At 40.0% G+C, this 18,953-nt stretch overlaps 1 protein-coding gene across 3 annotated transcripts in view; it reads right to left on the bottom strand.

Moving 5' to 3' along the window:
* Window positions 1-494: 494 nt before the first annotated feature.
* The window catches only part of MPPED1 (metallophosphoesterase domain containing 1), a 65,841-nt gene continuing 47,382 nt past the window's right edge, over window positions 495-18,953 (bottom strand). For 2 of the 3 annotated variants that reach the window (XM_075507122.1, XM_075507131.1), the window contains exons 5-7: window positions 11,718-11,833; window positions 6,884-6,997; window positions 495-3,252 (exon numbers count right to left, since the gene is read on the bottom strand). In XM_075507122.1, the coding sequence (XP_075363237.1) occupies window positions 3,134-3,252; window positions 6,884-6,997; window positions 11,718-11,833 (349 nt within the window). In that variant the 3' untranslated portion in view covers window positions 495-3,133. The remainder of the gene's footprint in view (window positions 3,253-6,883; window positions 6,998-11,717; window positions 11,834-18,953) is intronic. The other variant, XR_012776442.1, reaches the window with a different exon arrangement.

Raw genomic sequence — 18,953 nt, 5'->3', positions numbered from 1 at the left:
CTCTCTCTGATGGCTGTGTCCTTACACTCAACCCAGAGCATGAACTGTTCTTCCCCCGACTGCCACCCGTTCCCAAAGGACAGCATCCCGGTTCCCGACTGCTTCGCAGCTCCGTTGCAGCACTCCCTCACATCAGCTTCTCCCGGCGTCACAGGCAGATCTGGCACATTCCCCCCACCAAAATACATCAGTTAGAGGTGGCGGGTGCTGTTCTCCCCTCTCTCTGCAACCCCAACTTCCAACTTGCTACCTTCTGCAGGAGATGTGGAGGCCTGAAGCTGGCAGATGGAGCAGGGCACCTTCTGCCCATCGCCCCCAGCCCCTCTGCCAGCTGCCCCCCAGCTATCTGCAGCCCGTCGCGATAACAGCCTTAACGTCCCCCATGCTGGCTCCTACACCTGGAGAAGACAGGCAGCCTTTCCCACATGGAGCTCAATGCATGAGGTGGATATAAAGACGCCTTATTTTTTGCTGGGTTTTTTTTAAGACTTTATTTGTCTAACATGCTTGACCAAAAATTACAACAACAATCAAGTTATGCCAAAATGATTAAATAACCTTTAAGCTTTCATACCTCAAGTACTTTAAATGATATTTTGAAGTAACAGCTGCTTTCGTATCCTTTCCACATAAAAATACACAGTATTTTGAAGATACCTTAGGAAAAATTATTTTTAAGAGAATAGTTTATGGTCGACATAGAAATTTTGTTGAGGCTAATAAAAGGACCTCTTCCCCCCACTTTAACATTTTAGTCTCTTAAGTGCCGTGAGCGAATGTAAACATTTCAGACTTCTTTAACATACAGCCAATTTCCTGCCACATTTGTTTCAAACCGCTTGAATTGTGACTAGCTATGACACTTTTATTCTAACTACACGCTATTGCTCATCTTCCCAATGATGGCGGGAGTTCATATTCAACTATGAATTTCAGTCCTTGCTGATTTAGGAGCTGATCCTGCAATTTCTACACCAATAGTTTTGACAAAAGTGGCCCCATCTGAATTCATGGCAGACTGCTCATGCGCTGGTGAACTATTCACCCAAAACCCAGTTGCAGGCGCCACCGATCATTTTGGGTTTCGTTTCAGGAAAAAGCAGCAAATTAGTTTTGACCCCAAGTCACCCAACAGCTTACAAGTAATGACAGACCCGTGACTTGCCATATTTTCTGGTAGTCTAGTGGTCTCTGGTGGGTCCCCAGCACGAGTTAGTTACTGGGCTCGAATGTCACTGCTCCCAGCAACAGCTGGAAGAGCTGCTGCCCATGGGAAGCCAGCAAAATGCAATGTTTCTGCCTACCTCACTTAGAGTTGAGGCTGACATAGCCTGGTTTTGCGACACAGGTATCTTAAATTGTGTATGCGTATAATGTACATGCAGCTGCTACGTGAAGCTCACATTTACATCCATGTATCAGGCAAAAAATAACATACACAATTATCCAATGCATGTGTGCAGAAGTGGGCTATGCACAAACCTGCTAACAACCCTGTACTGGTAGTGCGATGATCTGCCCAATGTGTGTGAACAAGATTAATGTCTAGATGCTGTCAGCCCCAAATTCAGGATGTCCACATTCAGAATACAGCAGTTAAATTACGTCCATCAAGGCAAAAAGGCTCCCACTTGAGCCTGGAGAAGTCTGTTAGTTCAAGGTAGAAACCCATTTCTTGTAGGGCACGTTTGAAGCACTTTTTTTTTTGGTGGGTTTGCAATCAGTTCTCAAGCTTCTGCCTAGGATGGGACTGAAATCCTGCAGCTCCAACACCTCTGTTAACCTGCAGGAAAGCTGCGTGGGCAGTACTAGCGTTGGGCATCCCAACCAGCTCCTGACGTGTCCCCTGCTTTGCCTGGCGTCACATGTGACACGACAGATGGATTTCATCTCGGTTGATGATTTTGTCTTGGGCCTCTCTCAGCAGTGTCCATGAGCAGGCGAACAGCAATGGCAGGTTTTGTGAGGCGACCCTGCTCTGTACCCATTGGCGTGTACTCATCACTCATTGCACTTACGCTACTACACAGCTACCCAAAAGTGAACGCCCAAACTCCACCTTGGGACAACGACCCCTTCCCCTTGACATCCCTCGCGGTCCCCAAGACAAAAGAATCAGAATGACATTTAATCACTTCTGACTGGGGCCAAATTCAAACCAGTAATCTCATCATTGGCTGCATGTCCCATTAACAGGTTTTAAACAAATAGTCCCAGTGGGTTTTATTTAAAATACTACTACTGAACATTGGGTGGGTTTTTTGTGGTTTTTTTTTTTTGCTTTTTACATACAATCACATATCGCCTTACCATATGAAAACACAGTTATATTTTTTTCTTTTTTTTTTTTTTTAAGGGAAATGTCATCTCTTTTTTCACAGGCAAGTCCAGGTTACAAATTCCTGAGTTTATACTGCACTTAACACAGTCTCCCTTCTTGAATGTTGAGCTGTTTACAGCATGCTGGCAATATGCACCATTTCCCTTACCATCTGTAATGCCAGATGTAGTAAAACTTCATTTCAGTACAGTGAATTAGGGCCTCTATTGCATTGATTTTGAATAGATGCAAAGACTTAGACCTGGAGGACTTGAAGTAATAGCTTTCCCCCTGTGACTGGTCATTCGTGCACCATCTTTTATGTTTGCCATGTTAATTAAGGGAAAACATCTTTACCATCATTTTTCTTTTACCAAGAGCTCACTGGGAAACATCTGAAATGAGGAAATCCTAGTCTAAACACTTAAGTTTAAACTGCAAACTTTCTTAAAGAAACACTCCTTTGAAAGACATTCTTTTAGTAAGTCCAATATAATGTACGGTATATACAAAAGTCCCTACTTGAGAGAGATATATATATAGGTATATGTATATATATATGTGGAATGCATTCACTTTTCTGTGTTCACAAATATTTTAATGGTGAAATGTTAAAGTCTTTAATCTGTTTCTGGCACCAACATGTCTTTGTTCCTCATCCACTTTTGTCACTCAAAATTTGTCTGTGAAGAGCGAGCAGGGAAAAAAGAAGGTGGTTTTTGCTTTTTTTGTTGAATGGTTCCCTATTGGGATTCTCAGCCAGCAATATAAAGTTGCTAATGTGTTGGGCACAACTTTAAATCCTCATTATAATCATGTGTTCCTTGGAGTAGGCAAGTCAATTACTATAGGTGGATTAAGTGGCTGGTAATTCACAGTGCACACAGATGCATTCACATAGGTAGTAGTTCCATCAGCCATGACACCATAACCTACAAAGAAAGAAAAACTCTGGTTACTCTCATTATTCATTATTATCTTCTTTTTTTTTTAATTATTCACCTTTATCACACAACAATAAGTGCCACATTTATTACTCAGAAGGAATTTAAAAATTCTCTTCATGCGAAACGTAAAGGTCTCCTGAATTAATACCATCTTTGTCCTACAACAGAACTTTTTGCCATCTTTTAAATTGTGTAAGAAAAGCAAAATGGACCCTCAGTAGCTAGCAGCTATAATCTCTGGCAGCCAGCTAGCCAAACCTCCTTAGAACGACAGATATTTTTCTCTACAAAGCTTTTTTCTTAAAACCTTCTCAGTTTTGGAAAGGATGAGAAGATAGAGCTTAGGCAATTAGAGCATTGAAAAAAAACATACTTCTGATCATTTAGGTTTGCAGTCATCAGTGCAGCAAACTTTGGGCAATTTTAATCTTTCCACCTTTTTTTCTGTCCTGTGTTGTACATTGGTTAAGCAACCAATGAAGAAAAAGCATTGCCTGACTAAGGGGAGTATGTGTGCATGTGCACCTGTGCGGGATTTGTCTAGTAGGAACCTCTTCTTCCTATGTGTTTGAATTTGTTGACCAATTTCAACCAAATTTGATGGAAAGACACTAAAATGCCTGCCCGGGCAGAGAAAAAAATGGCTTTATTAATGCATTCTCGGACAGACAAGGTGAATTCACACCCTAAGACACCACAACATTTCCACGGGAGAAAACACCCTTCTGTATGTCTCACCAGTGGCAAAAAACCTTTAACTACATCTCACGTCTGACTACACACCCAAGCCAAACAATTCCAGAGCTAAATCTGCAGAAAATCAAACTTCCAGCTCTAATGCCTGTAGAAATAAAGTGAAATGCTATTTCAGAAAGTGAAGAAGCAGCCCTTTAACTACCCTAGTGTTATGAAAAAGTAGAAACACTCTCCATTGTCAAAAATCTTTTCATGAATGACTAGGAAAAAACAAGCTTGCACAGCCTTGTGCAAGCTTGATTACACTAAAATTAAAAGCTTAATGTTGGAAACTGGCGTTGAAATATTAAGATCAATATGAAGAAATGCATTCACAATCAGAAATATATGATGTTGGGGACATCACCTGGTAGAAAGCATTTGTACTAAGATTCAATTCTACCATTAAAGAAGTTAATAGTGAAACATATTCATTGCTACATACACCGAGTTCCGGCTATTCAAATCCTAGGTACCTAGGATCCTACAGTTTTTCTGACTGCAATTTCGTGTCTTGTAGAAGCATTGTTAGTTGCAGAATTTACAAACAAAGAAACAGTAGCCAAATTCCTTTCTTTTTTGTTCCTTAAAATACCCTGAATAATGCAGGGCCTCCTGGACTCCCCATGGAAAAACCACACTATAATTAGGGACTAGGGAGAGAAGAAAACTCTGTCAGGTTCCTGTCACAGACATTTCTTTAAATCATTTGCTGTTTGCCACAGAACAATTGTTCTGTGTAAAACACAAACTGCACAGAGGACAGTCAGCATTGCTGCTGGGACTGTCTGTCTCCTCGGCTACATGTTTGGAGAGAGCAGAATCAGCTTGCTAATACCTGCCTTTTGCTGGAAGATTCCTAATGCTGCAGTTTTCACTCCTACCCTACTGCCAACAGAGTTTCCTCAGCCACGACCTCAGCCAAGTACTGGCTGTAATGGGCAAACCAGGATTTTAGCCGGAGTCCCTGCCATGCTGCTTGTCACTTCCATGGGTCCATCAGCAGCAAGCCCATGTGTAGAGGTATTTTTTGGTAGCAACAACAGTGCGGAGGGGGAAACATCTCTTCTAAGCATCTCTTCCTCCCGGATGTTCAGTAAATGACTGCTGCAGATGTAGCTATGTTCAGTCAGGGGAGGAACTCATCTGTTCAAATCATGCATTCTCTCTACAAAGAGCAGCTTCGTTTGCACAGGCTGTCTGCAATGGGAATTCTCCTCTGCAGAGATTTAGCATCCCACTGCAAAACAGGCTATGCAGTTCCCCATTTGTTTTCTCTAAATTATGATCGTTAACAAGAAGAGTACCTTGTTTCTGTGTTCTGATACCTACTGTGCCAACTGTATTAATTCACAAGATTTACCATTCTGTGGCAGTGCCATTCTTTTCCCTTGGGAGCCAAAGTTGGGCTTGGTCTTAGCAGATGTGATTTTGTTTACCTGCCTGAAGCTTCATGGCTTGCTAAGTGTTTGCTCATATCCCCTGCAACCCACTTGGCTTACGATTTCTGAAAAGACAATGAGTTTGAACTGTATTCACCAGCTCTCTTGTACGGAATCTCAAAGACTGCTATAATAGCAAAGGGTTAGGAAAAAATACTGCCTATGCGTTGTTTGTTTACTCTGTGATGTAACAGCACCTTGGACATTAACCAGGCATTAACAGGTCAATGCAGATAAGACACATGAGGAGAATGGACTTAATCCCTGAGCTGTAAACTAATGATCTGAATGCCTTCTCCATCAATTTTACACCAGCACACCTCTCACCAATGTCACTCCTAATCTAGCATGGTGAAAGCGCCCAGCAGCAAGTCAGACTGGGATTTCTTGGGAAGGGTAATAGTTCTTCACAAGAAGAGAAGTATCTGAGTGCCAGTTACTCCATTTTTTCCGTTTGTTCATTTCTACGCAGGTAATACCCACAGGTATCCTTTGAAGGCTGGAGCAGTCCCAGAAGCAGAAAACTGGCAGTTATGGAGCACCTTTTTTTGCCAGTAAGTTAACATTGCCAAGAACTAAGCAGATGATAATACACGCTAACATGCCAAGGGTACACTTTTGCACAGCCCACTGGTTTCTTTTGGTAGGGGCACTGCTTGAAGTCTTGCTGCCATGATATGTGAACAGGACAGACTTCTCTATAGCAGACAGCAATCTACCTTCCCCTTTGCCTGGAGATGAACTCCTACTGTCACTGACTTCAGTGGAGCATATTTGTCACCATTTACTGATTTATGTGAAGGGAACTGATTTTTTTCCAGTTAAAAATCAAATAGTCAAGAGAACTGCTTTGTTTTGTCTTGGTACAAAATGTTTCCCCTGCCAAAGCAAATAAATACATTAATAAATATCTTGAACTTCTACACAAGTCAGTGGTGACATCCCTTTTGATTTTAACTTCATATATGCACTGATGGGGAGAGACAACCTTTATTGTACAATCTTGAAGATTAAGCCTTAGAAGCAACCCCCAAAGCATTCTTACTCATTTTACAAACACAGAAACTGAGACACAGAGAGCTTACATGAATTATCTTAAGTAACAGAGATTCAGCAGGGGAAAATGCAATCCATCAATCCTAATATTTAGTCACTTTCTGTAACTACTGGACTCGGGTTCTCATTTTAAAATTCACAGTAATCCTCTCTGTGAAGGAGACATCACCCTGTTTTATAGATGCAGAAGCTGAAAGAGAAGCTGAAGTACAAATATTGAAATGTGGGTATCAGCCAATTTTATCTCTATATATGCAGCTAAGTAAGTATCTGAATTCCAGAAGTGCTTCAGTTCAGACATTCAAGTTTGAAAATGCTAGTTAAACCAGACAACTTCTGTGTTTGTGGGTTTTAAATATATACAGAAAGAAATGTGTTCTGACCTTCATGGATATGTCCAAAAACATGAAGCCTCGGCTGTATTCGTCTCTGGACTGTGTTCAGCAGCTCAACACATCCTACCCGTTGCATTTTCTTAGGAACCCAGTCTAGAAAACCTTTGGAAAAGAAAGGAAAGCTTTAAAAGAAGACAGGTTATCTGCAAAGCTGCACTGCTATACAGTATTTCTGAGATTTCATGTCTTGTGGCTTTTCATAAGCAGCCATAGAAGAATTGACATGGAAAAAACCAGTGTTTGCCTTGGTAAGTAGAAAAGAAAGGAAGGAAAAATACTTGAGGAAAACCATAAAAGCTCATCCAAAGAAAAAGGACTATGATAACTCTTGCCAGTTGTTTTTCAAGGGAAAAAAAATCACTGCAATTAAAGCATTTTTGCACTGCTGTTAATGGGAAAACTCAATGCTTTATCCATTCTTCTTCCTTTAAGAGAGTGAGGTGTAAAGAGCAGTATGTCCAAAGTGAGTCTCTAAAGAATCTAAATCAACATTTAGCTATTTAAATCTAGTCCTGGGGTCTAGTTTTTTAAATTGAACACTTTAACTGATGTAATGGAATCTGTGTTGCTACTAATAAAACGATATTGTTATCACATTGAAGCTTATGGTAGTGGAACTCACATGAGGAACCCACAGCATGCCTTAAAACAACATCCTCAAGTAAAACTGGTTTAAGCGCTTCATGACACAGCAAGCCCCACTAGCCTATATCTATGGACCTCAGACAGGAAAAGTAACTCGGCCCTTCTGCAGTAGATGTTTTTAAGTGCTACATTTACTTGCCTGAAGTTTGTATAAAAATGCATTTTTTATGAATACACACAAAAATGTACCCAGACTTGCTTATATGTCTAAAAACATACTGCAGGGGGATGCTTACTGCCAACTGAAGTCTCGTGTTTCCTTCAAAGTAGTAGTATAAGAAAGATGTTTGTGTATTAGCAGGTTTGTAATAACCAATCTTGTTTCCTTCTACTGTTCTGTCATTTTCATCAGGCTCAAATTTGGAAAGCTAAAAGATATAATCATTCTGTTTTTCTTTAGTTGTTCTGGTACTTTCCCTGTGTGCCTGTCATAGCTTTGTATCTCTGACTTAGATTGCTGCAATAGCGTGAATATATTGTGCCTTTGAGAAAACAGTAGTCAGCCAGAGATGTATAGTCTGGACCTAGTTTTCATATGTTTGGCTTCTGAGGTCCGCTCAAGTACGGCTAAATAGCAGCTAGCCAACTGACTTAAGAGACCAGAACTGTGGTATTCAAGCTCTTGGAAAAGCTCTCAGATTTGCTAGAGCTTCAGGGTAGGTTCACACATTGAGAAATACCTCTTTAGATGCCAGTGCTTGAAAACTGGGCTCAGTATACTGTGGGGTTTTACGAAGATGGTAAAAATTTGCCCTGGTATCATGGTTACTCAGAGATCTAAGTCCAATTTTCAGAAACAAATTGGGAATGCTGCATCCTAAGCGTCAAAAAGAGGAAGTTCTGATAATGGCCATAGACTCCTAATTCATTCAGATGCCTCTGAAAATGCTGCTTGGCTCCTGTCAGGAGGATGTACAAAGAGAAAGCCCCGCTGAACTACAGACAGAGCAGAGCCATGTTCAGTTCTGGTAACTGATTTTACTAGTCACTCTTGGTATCCAACACAGGTCAAAATTCACTGTAGGAAATACCAAGTATTTAAGATGCCAAAGCGTGGCCAGCAACTCCTCTAGAATCCAGTCATGCTTTTTTCAGAGCAAACGTGTTGTAACCATAGGTTTTGTTACTTCAGTGATTTGAAACAGTTAATTGTCAAAATGTCTGTGGTGAACATAAAGCCAAAAGTATTTCCACTTCAAAAACTTCACAAACAAAAATCCATAAAATTAACTTCTCCATTAAATTAAGCATTATTTATGTTGAACATGTTTTTGTTTACATGCATTATCACCCTTCTGAAGCTTTCCCATATGTTTGCAGCTTATTTTGTACACCTGACTACACAAACTAAGAATAATTGATTATACCTAGCTAACAATTAGAGTTCATCTTAGGGTTTTTTTAATGTTTGGTTACTTGAAACAGGTTTCTGCAGCTGTCAGGAAAGTATAAATCTTTGTCACAGACAATCAAGCAGACAGCTACAAATGAAGACTTAAAGGTGAAATTAAATTAAAAACAAACAAAGAAAAGAACAGTGAACTTTTTGAAGAGAAATAAAAGAATCATAAATGCAGATCTTTAGGAATCAGGGAGAAGACTTAAAAAGTTATGCTATACATAAAAGTAACAAAAATATGCTGATATAGAAATGAGCATTAGCACTGAACCCATAATAATGAATACTGTATTTCATAAGCTATGAAATGTATGGCATATCTTTATTAATAATAAACAGGTTACTAATAAAATGGTCAACAATAGCTATTTTAACCTTTGTTTTCTCATCCTATGTGAACCTCCTGTGTATCCCTCCCCTGGTTTCATCCCAAAGCACTACTCTAAAACAGAAAAAAAAAAATTATTCAGATTTTTGTTACGTGCCTAACTGACTTATAAACACAAAGTCCATTAACTCTTAATGGTGCTTCTGCATCTAAATCATGCAGGCAATTTCAAATCTATCTAATAATGTACTATTAATTAGTTTAGGAGGATGTGCGCTCTTTTGAAGTGAGAGAATGAGAAAGCAGCACAGAAAATGGATGATGGACAGAATTTAGGCAGCCATGCTGGAGAAAAAAAGAGGAATTTGCAAGAGCACTGATTGCTATTTATGATCATTAGGAACAGCTCTAGTGATGCTGTCCAAGATCAGAACAACAGTAATCAGCTTTCTGGTTAAAATAATTGCCTGGGAGGGTCAAGGAGGATCCTGTCTCCCAAAATGTCTGTGGACAGAGCTACACAATAAGGAGGTTCTGTAAGTTAGGCAGAGTGCTCATTTCTTTTGAAGCGTCATATATTTGTTGCCAGGGGTGTCAGGGAGACCAACAGCTGATGCCCTCAGGCAGAAAGTTCTGTGCCTGAGCCATCTACTAATGCATCAATAAGAAAAAGACAAAGAAACGGGAACTTCTGAAAAATAAAACCCTTGGAGGATGGTAGAAGCTTAAGAACTCAAAAAAAAGAGAACAAATACGGAGACATGGAGATGGGGGGAATTCGCATTACCCATTACAGTCAGTGGAGATGGGCGGCTCTTCCTCAGAATTACTACAATTACTAAGTTACTTTTCAATTATTAAATTTACTATTAAATTTATTATTAAAGCATATCTGTTGAGTGCCAGCTCTGCAGTGCTCTCTAGAGGTTCTCCTCCCTCTGCTGATCCCCGAGGCTGCCTGGAGAGGCCTGGTGGCTAAATTAGCAAGGTGGCTGAAGCTGGGTGGTGCAACGCCCATCTCTCCACCTTCCAACATTGGATTTCAAGTGCTAGATACAGGGATATTCTTTGAATCAGCTGAAGGTTGGATTTCTTTACAGCTCATCAGCTGGATTTAAAAAAGGCTTTAGAAGTGCTGAAAAAGCTTCTGAAAACATTTTAAATATGACTCATAAATAAAACTATATCAAAGTCCCAGCGTCATGCCTTGGATCCTAACAGCAATTATCCCCAGTACTAACCATTTGGAGGTGATATCTCAAGGTCTAAACAATTAATTTCTGCCATCCACTTCTACAATACAGGTCCATATTAAAATCAGTCTATGGCATGGCATGAGACTCCACTTCGGTGAAGTATCAAAACACACCCCCTTACTGTGAGAAACCGTCCTTACAAAGAAGCCCTTTCCCCCAGGATTAGTGAGCAGTGGAATGCAAACATGTCTTTCTAAAGAAAACAACAAAACACAAACCCTTTAGATACTTTCTCCTCCAAGCTCTGAAAGAGGAGGAGAAAGGGTGGAAGACAAGCGTTTTAGCTTCAGGAAATTGGGGGATCTAAAGGTTTAAAGAAACCAACTGCCTTCATTTCACACAAAGCACTCCTCCGCAGTAAGACTCAGCAGAACACTTAAGTACATGCTTCACTTTTGTGTCCATTTATTAAATTAGTGAGAGTGAGACACATAGTTGCATTAAATATAGCTTCCTATATGTTGAATACATTGAAAAACATTTTAAAAGCCTTAAGCCTTTACTGAATCTGGACAAGTTTCTGTGATTATATTATTTCTGTAACACAGATAACTTCTCTATTATCTAGGAATACAAGAAATCTCCTGGCTTTTATATCACCTATATTAATATTTGTAAAACACAAATGCAAAACTATTTCTTGTTGGTCCGTTAGTGTTGCCAGATTGTATTAAAGATAGGCAATTCACCCATGCTGTCCAAAGAACAGGCAAACAATGGCAGCATTTGGGTTTGTGAGGCAGAAGATGCACCAAGTCAGCACGATGAGGAAAAATACAGACTCTGGGTCCTCGTTGGTGGGGGAATGCTACTGCAAGTGAGGGAGAAAGTGCTAAAAAAAATACGATTCCAATCCTGCATTTCTCTTCAAGCAGGCTCCATGCTTTAAATCTACTAATTTCACCAGTGGCAGAGCGGACAGATGCATAGGAAAACTAGACCTTGCTTATTTATAAAGCTCATTAAGTCTTTATGTGTTAAGGCTTTATTTTTTAAGCCATTATTTAATTCCTACCATTGAGCATAGGTAATCATGAAACATAAACCTGAGCTAAAGTCCTGGTGCTGCTGAAATCAGTACGGATGTTATTTTTGACTTCCGTAAGTTAGGATTGCACTCGTTGTCTAAAGAGAGCCATCAGTTACTGCATAATCATCTGAAATACACAGCTAAGAGCACTAGTATTTTCTTACCGAGAGGTGGTCCATGTGTTATAAGAATATCTATTCCATCTGGAATAAGGTTCCATTTCTCTAATAGTGCTTGGCCTCGTGGAAGATTAAAGCCCCAGCCATAAAACCAAGGTTGCCTGCCAAGAGAGGAGGAGAATGTCTTCAGTGCTACTTCCATGTACTGGTTATCTAATTAAAATACGGAGATTGACTCTCTACTAGCATGGAATTTGGAGACACAAATAGCATTCATTTTCTTCTTTGTGTGCACAGTACAACCCTCTTTCCATACAACCAATGTTATTTAACTTGTGTGGCAAATCAGTGCAGTCCTTACCACTTTCAGTAGGCAGCATACAGTAAAATATTCACAGTATTCCTCTAACTAGGTGAAAAGTAACACTTAGAAGACCTGGATACCAAGATCTCCATGTGTGGCTTAGCATGCTGGACTCCCACAGCATCTAGAAGAACACCCGTCTCAGATACCTAGGTGTGGATATATGTTTCACATTGGCTCCCATTACGTTCGGCCCTTAGCCTATGACCAGCTGGGCAAGGACAGACCCTGGCACAACGACAGATCCCACTCCAAAGCTGGAGACATCATCTGTGCTGTTTTGTTTCCCTAATTGGAAGCATCCCATCAGAACAAGAATACTGCTTCTTTTCTTACACATAATTTTCTTCTGTCCTCTGCTGTGTTGACTTGCTTTTAAGTAAGACTTTCCATATTCAACATTTCTTATCAGACGGGCATTTACATTTTTTAAAACATATTTATGGAGCAGCTCGTCATGGAGCAGTGGAACTATAACACTGCCAGTCAGAACACAATTTATCCGTATCTTGCTATCCCACTGATTAAAAAACTATATTTCACAGCAATTATATCACAGTGGTAAATTATGTCTTGCTGACTATGCTCTAATTTTAGGTCATAAAATTGAGGGGTTAGTTTTAGGTTGGAATTTTTTTGTAATTTTTTGACTGACGTGTTCTGGCCATATCCATATTTAGAGAACAACAAATAGGCTGCTGTGATTTAATAAGGTTTATGATAATTGCAGCCTTAGTGTTTATAAATACATACACATCAACCAGAGTTCCCTTTGAGATGTTACTTTGTTGAGGAAAGCTTTACACTCCCTCACGCATCAAAAGACAGAAAGAATTCTTTCAAACAAATTCTCTGAACTCCACTTTACATCATGTATGGCAAAGACAAAAGAAAATGCCCATAAAGCTATTATTCATCCTCTTCCATTACTGATGTTTGACTAACATTTCAAAAATTAGCACGTCTGCAATCTTCACGATGATATATTTCCCACTTTTCCTTTCGGAATGCTGTGAAGCACATGTCTATTGAAAACAACTTAAAAAATAGAGCTTGCTAAAATGTAAAGGGATGTGGCTTACCCGAGGGAAGAAAAGAAAATTTTGGTACAAGGAAAGGAAGAAGGGGGCTTTGCAGAATGTTCCCTGCCTTTCTTCCACAGATTAAAAAAAGCCTCAGCTCTTCTAGATAAGATGACTGAAGGGCTTTCTGTGTCCACGGCTAAGAGCTCATCTCCTAGCTCTTCATCACACAGCGCCCTGGATAACCAAGGTCTGGATAAACAGGTGTCCCAGGGAAAAAAAAAAAAAGGTGAAACTTTGTACATCTGCCACTGGGACCAGAAATACATCCCAGCCTCCAGAAGCTGTGACGAGGGAGGTGAAGAAGGTGTGTGAAGACGAGATGCTAATAGCAGCAGCAATGAAGCAGAAACCTTGTTCTGAGTCAGGTTGCTCAGACCAGGGCAGCTGGCTGAGAAAAAGACATATCCCTATATCAGGGATATGAAATCACGCTTTTCTGGTTACCTGTTCATCTCCTAGCAGCCTTTCTTCATAGGAAGAGCAGCACCTGGCTCACAGGTACATGACTTCTCACCTTCCTACTGCTGGGGTGGTAACTCATGGTCTAGTTACTGGCTTACTTTGTGGTAAGCTACCAGTGACGTTCCTGTATAACACTGTCACGCAGAACCAAACCACAGTCTGTGGAGTTTGATCAGCCTGTCTTTATGTTCAGCTCACCATTGACAGAACGGGAGTATTTTTATCTCCCAGGAATGCCCTGAAAATAAATAAACTGAAGTCTGCGAGGTGCTCGGATCTTACAGAAGTGGGAGGCTTCATAAAAATATACAGAGGTTAGGCTTTTTCTAAACTATCCATCCGTCCCTGCCTTGGGACTGCGTTCCACACCTTACATGCCAAGTATCTCTCCTCACCAAGATGAAAATATTCAACTGTTTGGCAAATTGCCTTTAGGACCAGAGCAAGTTTTCCAGGAGCAAAATCTCACCGACAGAAAATATTTCCAAGGGCAAACAGGAGGCAAACGAAGCGTAGGCATAGTAAATCATGCTTTTAAAGCCACTGACAGATTCAGTTGAATACAGGCCCCTGCTGCCACCCGTCGCTCGCCCCGGTGCTGCTGGGCATGCACAGGACCCTCCCCACGTCCCCGGTGGGAAGCGAGGCAAGGCGCCATCCCGCACCCTGCAGGTGTGCCAGACACAGCAGAACGGGCCATGGCCATTCCGCGCCCCAAGAAAGAAACCGAGGGGAAAGATCAATATTTGCCCAAGAAGAAAAGGTCAAAAACCTATGGAATCATTATTTTAAGGATACAATGAAGCATTTATAAAGAGAAATAATCGTGACTGTCACAGGTCCCGCCAGAAGTCAGCTTAATCCTGCTGAAATCCGAATGCCCACGAATGGCATAGGCAGCTGTGAGAGCCTCTGCCCGCCTCTACTAGGGCTAGCCTGCACATGGCCACTTTTTAAAAAGCCCGTTTCCCCTTATGAATAGGCATGATCTGCTTATTAAGACAAGAAGCACTTTCCCCCGTCCCTCCCTCTCTTTGTGGTGACTGCAGCGCGTAGCAGCCTGAGCGCAGGGCTGGTAAGTTATGCATGCTGGAGCTGTTCTTTTGTGAAGGGGAGATGTTACAACTTGTGTGATTTGCCATTATGCTGTCTTTTGTGACAATCCCAAGATCGAAAGAAATGTCTGGAATATTTCTGGCAAAAAAAATCTGAAGTCCAAGAAAGGATTCAGCAGAGGATGTTAGTGTGCTTTACATTTGAGAGAAGAAAGACAAATCATACACTTCAGTGCCCCCACCCCCAAAGCAAAACCATCTTTATACGCACACAGGGATTTTATAAATCCCCAAGTCCCTTCTGAAAATTTATTGCAAAACAGGCATCAAAGTTTCTGAGTAGGGAAAAAAATCTTCTCTAATACCCACTAACAAGTCTGTGACCTGGATATCATGCAAAGACAACTTTGTCTAAAATTTCCATTTACGATGGAACCTGAAAGCAAAGTTGAAGTCTTCATATCAAGCAGCAAATTTCTGGATCCCCAGTTAGTGCTTGCTCAGGAAAAGTGTAAATTTTTTTTATAAATTACTTTTCAATAATACTTTACATTTTACAAAGAAAATAGTGTCATGTATGTTCTAGAAGAGAAAAATCTGCTGTTCTCAAAAAACCCCCAAGAAAAACGTATTTGGCAATTAAAGACATACACCATGAATGTATTTCACCTCTGAAGTGAAGCGCTCCTGTGTAGAAATGTACTTTGATTTAGGTCTTATCTTCTTAAAGCAAACAGTTTGCGTCTCTCCACATACTACCAAAATTCAATGGTATTATTATTAACGATAAGAATAATGATTGTCTACATATAAGACTCTATGGGGAAAATATATTGGAAGTGAATTTGTTTACAGCACAATTAACCTTATGTTAAAAACATATGAACAAGTTTTGCAGGTCAAATAATCTACCATACAAAAAGGGCTGAATTATCAGAATTTGTGCTAGCAATCGGATGTTGCTTTATGTACTGAATTTCTATCTTTCTGTTCTAAAGTAACCATTGGAATAATTTTCTTACAGAATGATAGTTGCTATGACAACCATAGCAAATTTTCCTTTTCTGAAACAGATGTCTCATTTAGTTGAAAATTAGAATGTGAAAAACCCATGGGAAAAATTAATTCAAACTTTAACAGAACACTGACTACAATGTAATCTCTTATAGGTTAACCCCTTAACATCTTTCTGCACTCTTATAGTAACCTTCTCATAAATTCTAATTAAACCAGTTTAACCTCCTAGGAATGACCTTCTTAGCTATCATTAGCGCTTTAGTTGTCTTTGAAAGGAGCATTTCTGTTACAATAATAACAGAAAAAAGTCATACTAAAAAAAAAGTGGTCAAACATATTACCGCTTTAATTATTTATTAGTTTTTCTTCTTTTATTCAGCTACTACTGGAAAGAGCTACCATGTAGTCCAATAATTCTTTTGTCATTTAAATAGGGCATAACTTAGTTTTACATGTGATTTACTGGAAAGGGCGGTGATGCACTACACAGATTTGACCTGTAATTTACGTGAAAATTGAAGGTTTTCAATTTTCAAACCACTTGGTACCCATCTCAATCTGCCCAGCAGACGTACAAAAGGGGACACAAAAAAGGATATTTGACTGGGGAAAACTATCAATGTGCATAGATTCTTCTATTACAAGCAATGAGAGAGAGAAATCTGATTCTCCATCACCTTGATTCAATTTAAACGTTTTAACTTAAACAATGGATTCCTTCCTCTCTGTACACTTACCAGCTCAACGGGACCCTCCACAGTACTTGGTCATCAGCTACAGATGAACATGGCAGGCAGCCAGCAAGCAGTCAAAGAAGTATTCCCACCACAGCATTGCCCATAGTGCTTGCAGGGTGTCAGCTACCACAAGAACTTCAGGACTGCAAGATTTACCGCATCAGCTGCATCTAGGTCGTCCAGTTGAATAAGACAAATCCTGCCACCAGTAGGCACGCAATTACTCTCTTTGACTTCCAGGGAAAACTCCCTTGCATAGTCCAATACCCGCGGAGAGCTATGGGTGGTAACTGACTGAATAGCCATTAGCGTATCAAAGGGATTGGTGGGCAGCATCTTGCAAACACTTCAGTAGCAAAAAATACCGAACGAAAACACAATGCGCAGATCATTGTACCTCCTCATTTCGATAAAGTTTCCTACAGAAATCATTTTTTCAACTGAAAGGCAAGTTCTCTCACTAGAATTTCTTTGCTTACAAAATAAATTTCAAAGGTTCACAAACACATGTAACTTGCTCCAGTCTTTCCTCCACAACAGTTGCCATTTTTCTCCTATTGGAAAATAAACAGATATTGACCGGTGACTGTAAAAGAAGCTCAGTGGGTGGACCAAATCACTCTTCTCATTCCTACTCCACTTCCTGATAATTGCAGAGCTGCACTTATTAAATATTTAGAAGACTGGACTATGCATGCTGAAAGTCATACCGGTAACAGTGACCAGTCAAGGGCCCCGGAGCACCGAAAAGCAGTTAGCTTCAGCAGTGGCAATCACAGGCGAAACTCCAACACATCCTGATTCCCAGCCCAAGAAATTTCATTGTTGGACATGTGAGCGTAATTTTTCCTGGTTGTGATTTAATCTTACTATTATAACTAGCTACAGACCTGTGAACATGGGTATACAGTACTATATACACTGTATACCTTTCTTGTCCGCCTGGCGTTCACATCCTTCAGGTGTTCACATTTTTACGTTCCCCATCACTGTGTTAGTTGAATTTACCCCATCTCTGTAATTGCCTTTTTAGCCTTTCCTCAGTAAGTAGCTACCCAGTTCACTGAGTACTTCTACTGCTTTTTACTCAATTTTCTCTCCAAGTAAGGATTCATAAAAATTCACCTTTTTATTTTGTGGCGTATTGGTTGTTTCTAAAACTAAAGTAGTTGTGAAATAACACTCATCCTTCTGTCTTTTCCTCCTTTCATTCAAGAGGACCATCCAAAGCAGGCAGGAAACTAGCTATTAGGCCATTAGTGCCAAGGACTGGCAAGACACTGTTTGTTTGTCGGCTTTGAGATACCGTTCAACATCTTGGCATCTGAGCATTTTAACAGCATAACTGAGATTTAAAGAAAAGCAGGTTTCAGAAGTTTTGAGGAGTATGAGGAGACTTATATTATGACTAACTTCCATGTGAGAGAGACAAGGGCGGTATGACTTTAGAGAAGAGGTATGAAAATAGTGTACAAAAAGAATTAAATTACGCAAAAAAGAAACTTAAGATTCACTCATTCATAATATTGGAACCAGGGCTTTTTTAATGAAAGCTAAGGCGTTATACTTAAAACTAATAAATGCAAATGATGGTTAATCTCATATAAGATTATTCCCTGCAACACATGGCCACGACGTACAGCTCAGCAGGTGGAAAGGAGAAAGCAGAAGGGAGGGGAATGTAGGTGCTAAGTCTCTAGATGGCTTGCACAGCTTTACTTCGGGAGGCTGTAGTGAGCAGCAAATTGAACTCAGATCCTCTATCAGTCTGCTGGCCACAACAGACAACGTTTCTTCCATGGGGAAGTTTGCTGTGTTCTTGTTTTTTTGCCTTACTTGCTTTGCACCCAAGGTTGTCATTCTTGAAACTCTGAATCAAATTATTGTTTTCACAAAAGGAAAGGAGTGTAAAAATCTGAATATGGCCCTTTGTCAGTAATTATTTCTTTTGCCATTTGAGTTACACATGAAATCATTCATCTTTTGTTTAGTAAAGGATTTATACATCTCTGACTGGAAAGAAGAAAGAATGAGCTGCGACTAATAGGAACTGATCATTTCTAAACATTAATCTGTTTTAAAACAATGAAAAAATAAAATGAAATCTACTTTATCTTCATAATAAGAAAACAGAAGATAACAGGTAAGGAGAAAAATTAATGAAAGACTGAATTTAAAACGTGCCAACACCAAATGCAAATAGTTTATTTCATTCTGCTGGGAGCCAAATGATAATATCCCATCTGATATTTTTTTAAAATAATAAAATAAACCCAACAAACAAACTTAAAAGCTAATTTGGAATAATTAGCCAAGAGATTCAGTGCTGAGGGTACAGGTGTAGAACTGTACAGACTTTCAGTACGGTCTTACAGGTTTAATGCAGGGCTAAGGTGTTGAGCTCCTGATGTCTCAGAGTCTGTTCCCTCAGTCTCTCTGATTTTCAATATGTAAAAATATAGGTACAGCCAGGTTATGCAGACTGTACTTCGGATACTGATAGCTGATAGTCACAGAGAGAAGGGTCAAAAGAGAGGAGGAGTTAAAAGCTCCTCTGTCCA

This window comes from Mycteria americana, chromosome 1 (assembly GCF_035582795.1).
Source record: "Mycteria americana isolate JAX WOST 10 ecotype Jacksonville Zoo and Gardens chromosome 1, USCA_MyAme_1.0, whole genome shotgun sequence".
Classification (NCBI taxonomy): Eukaryota; Metazoa; Chordata; class Aves; order Ciconiiformes; family Ciconiidae; genus Mycteria; species Mycteria americana.
The sequence above is the reverse complement of the archived record's forward strand: the minus strand, read 5'-3'. Positions and strand labels throughout refer to the sequence as shown.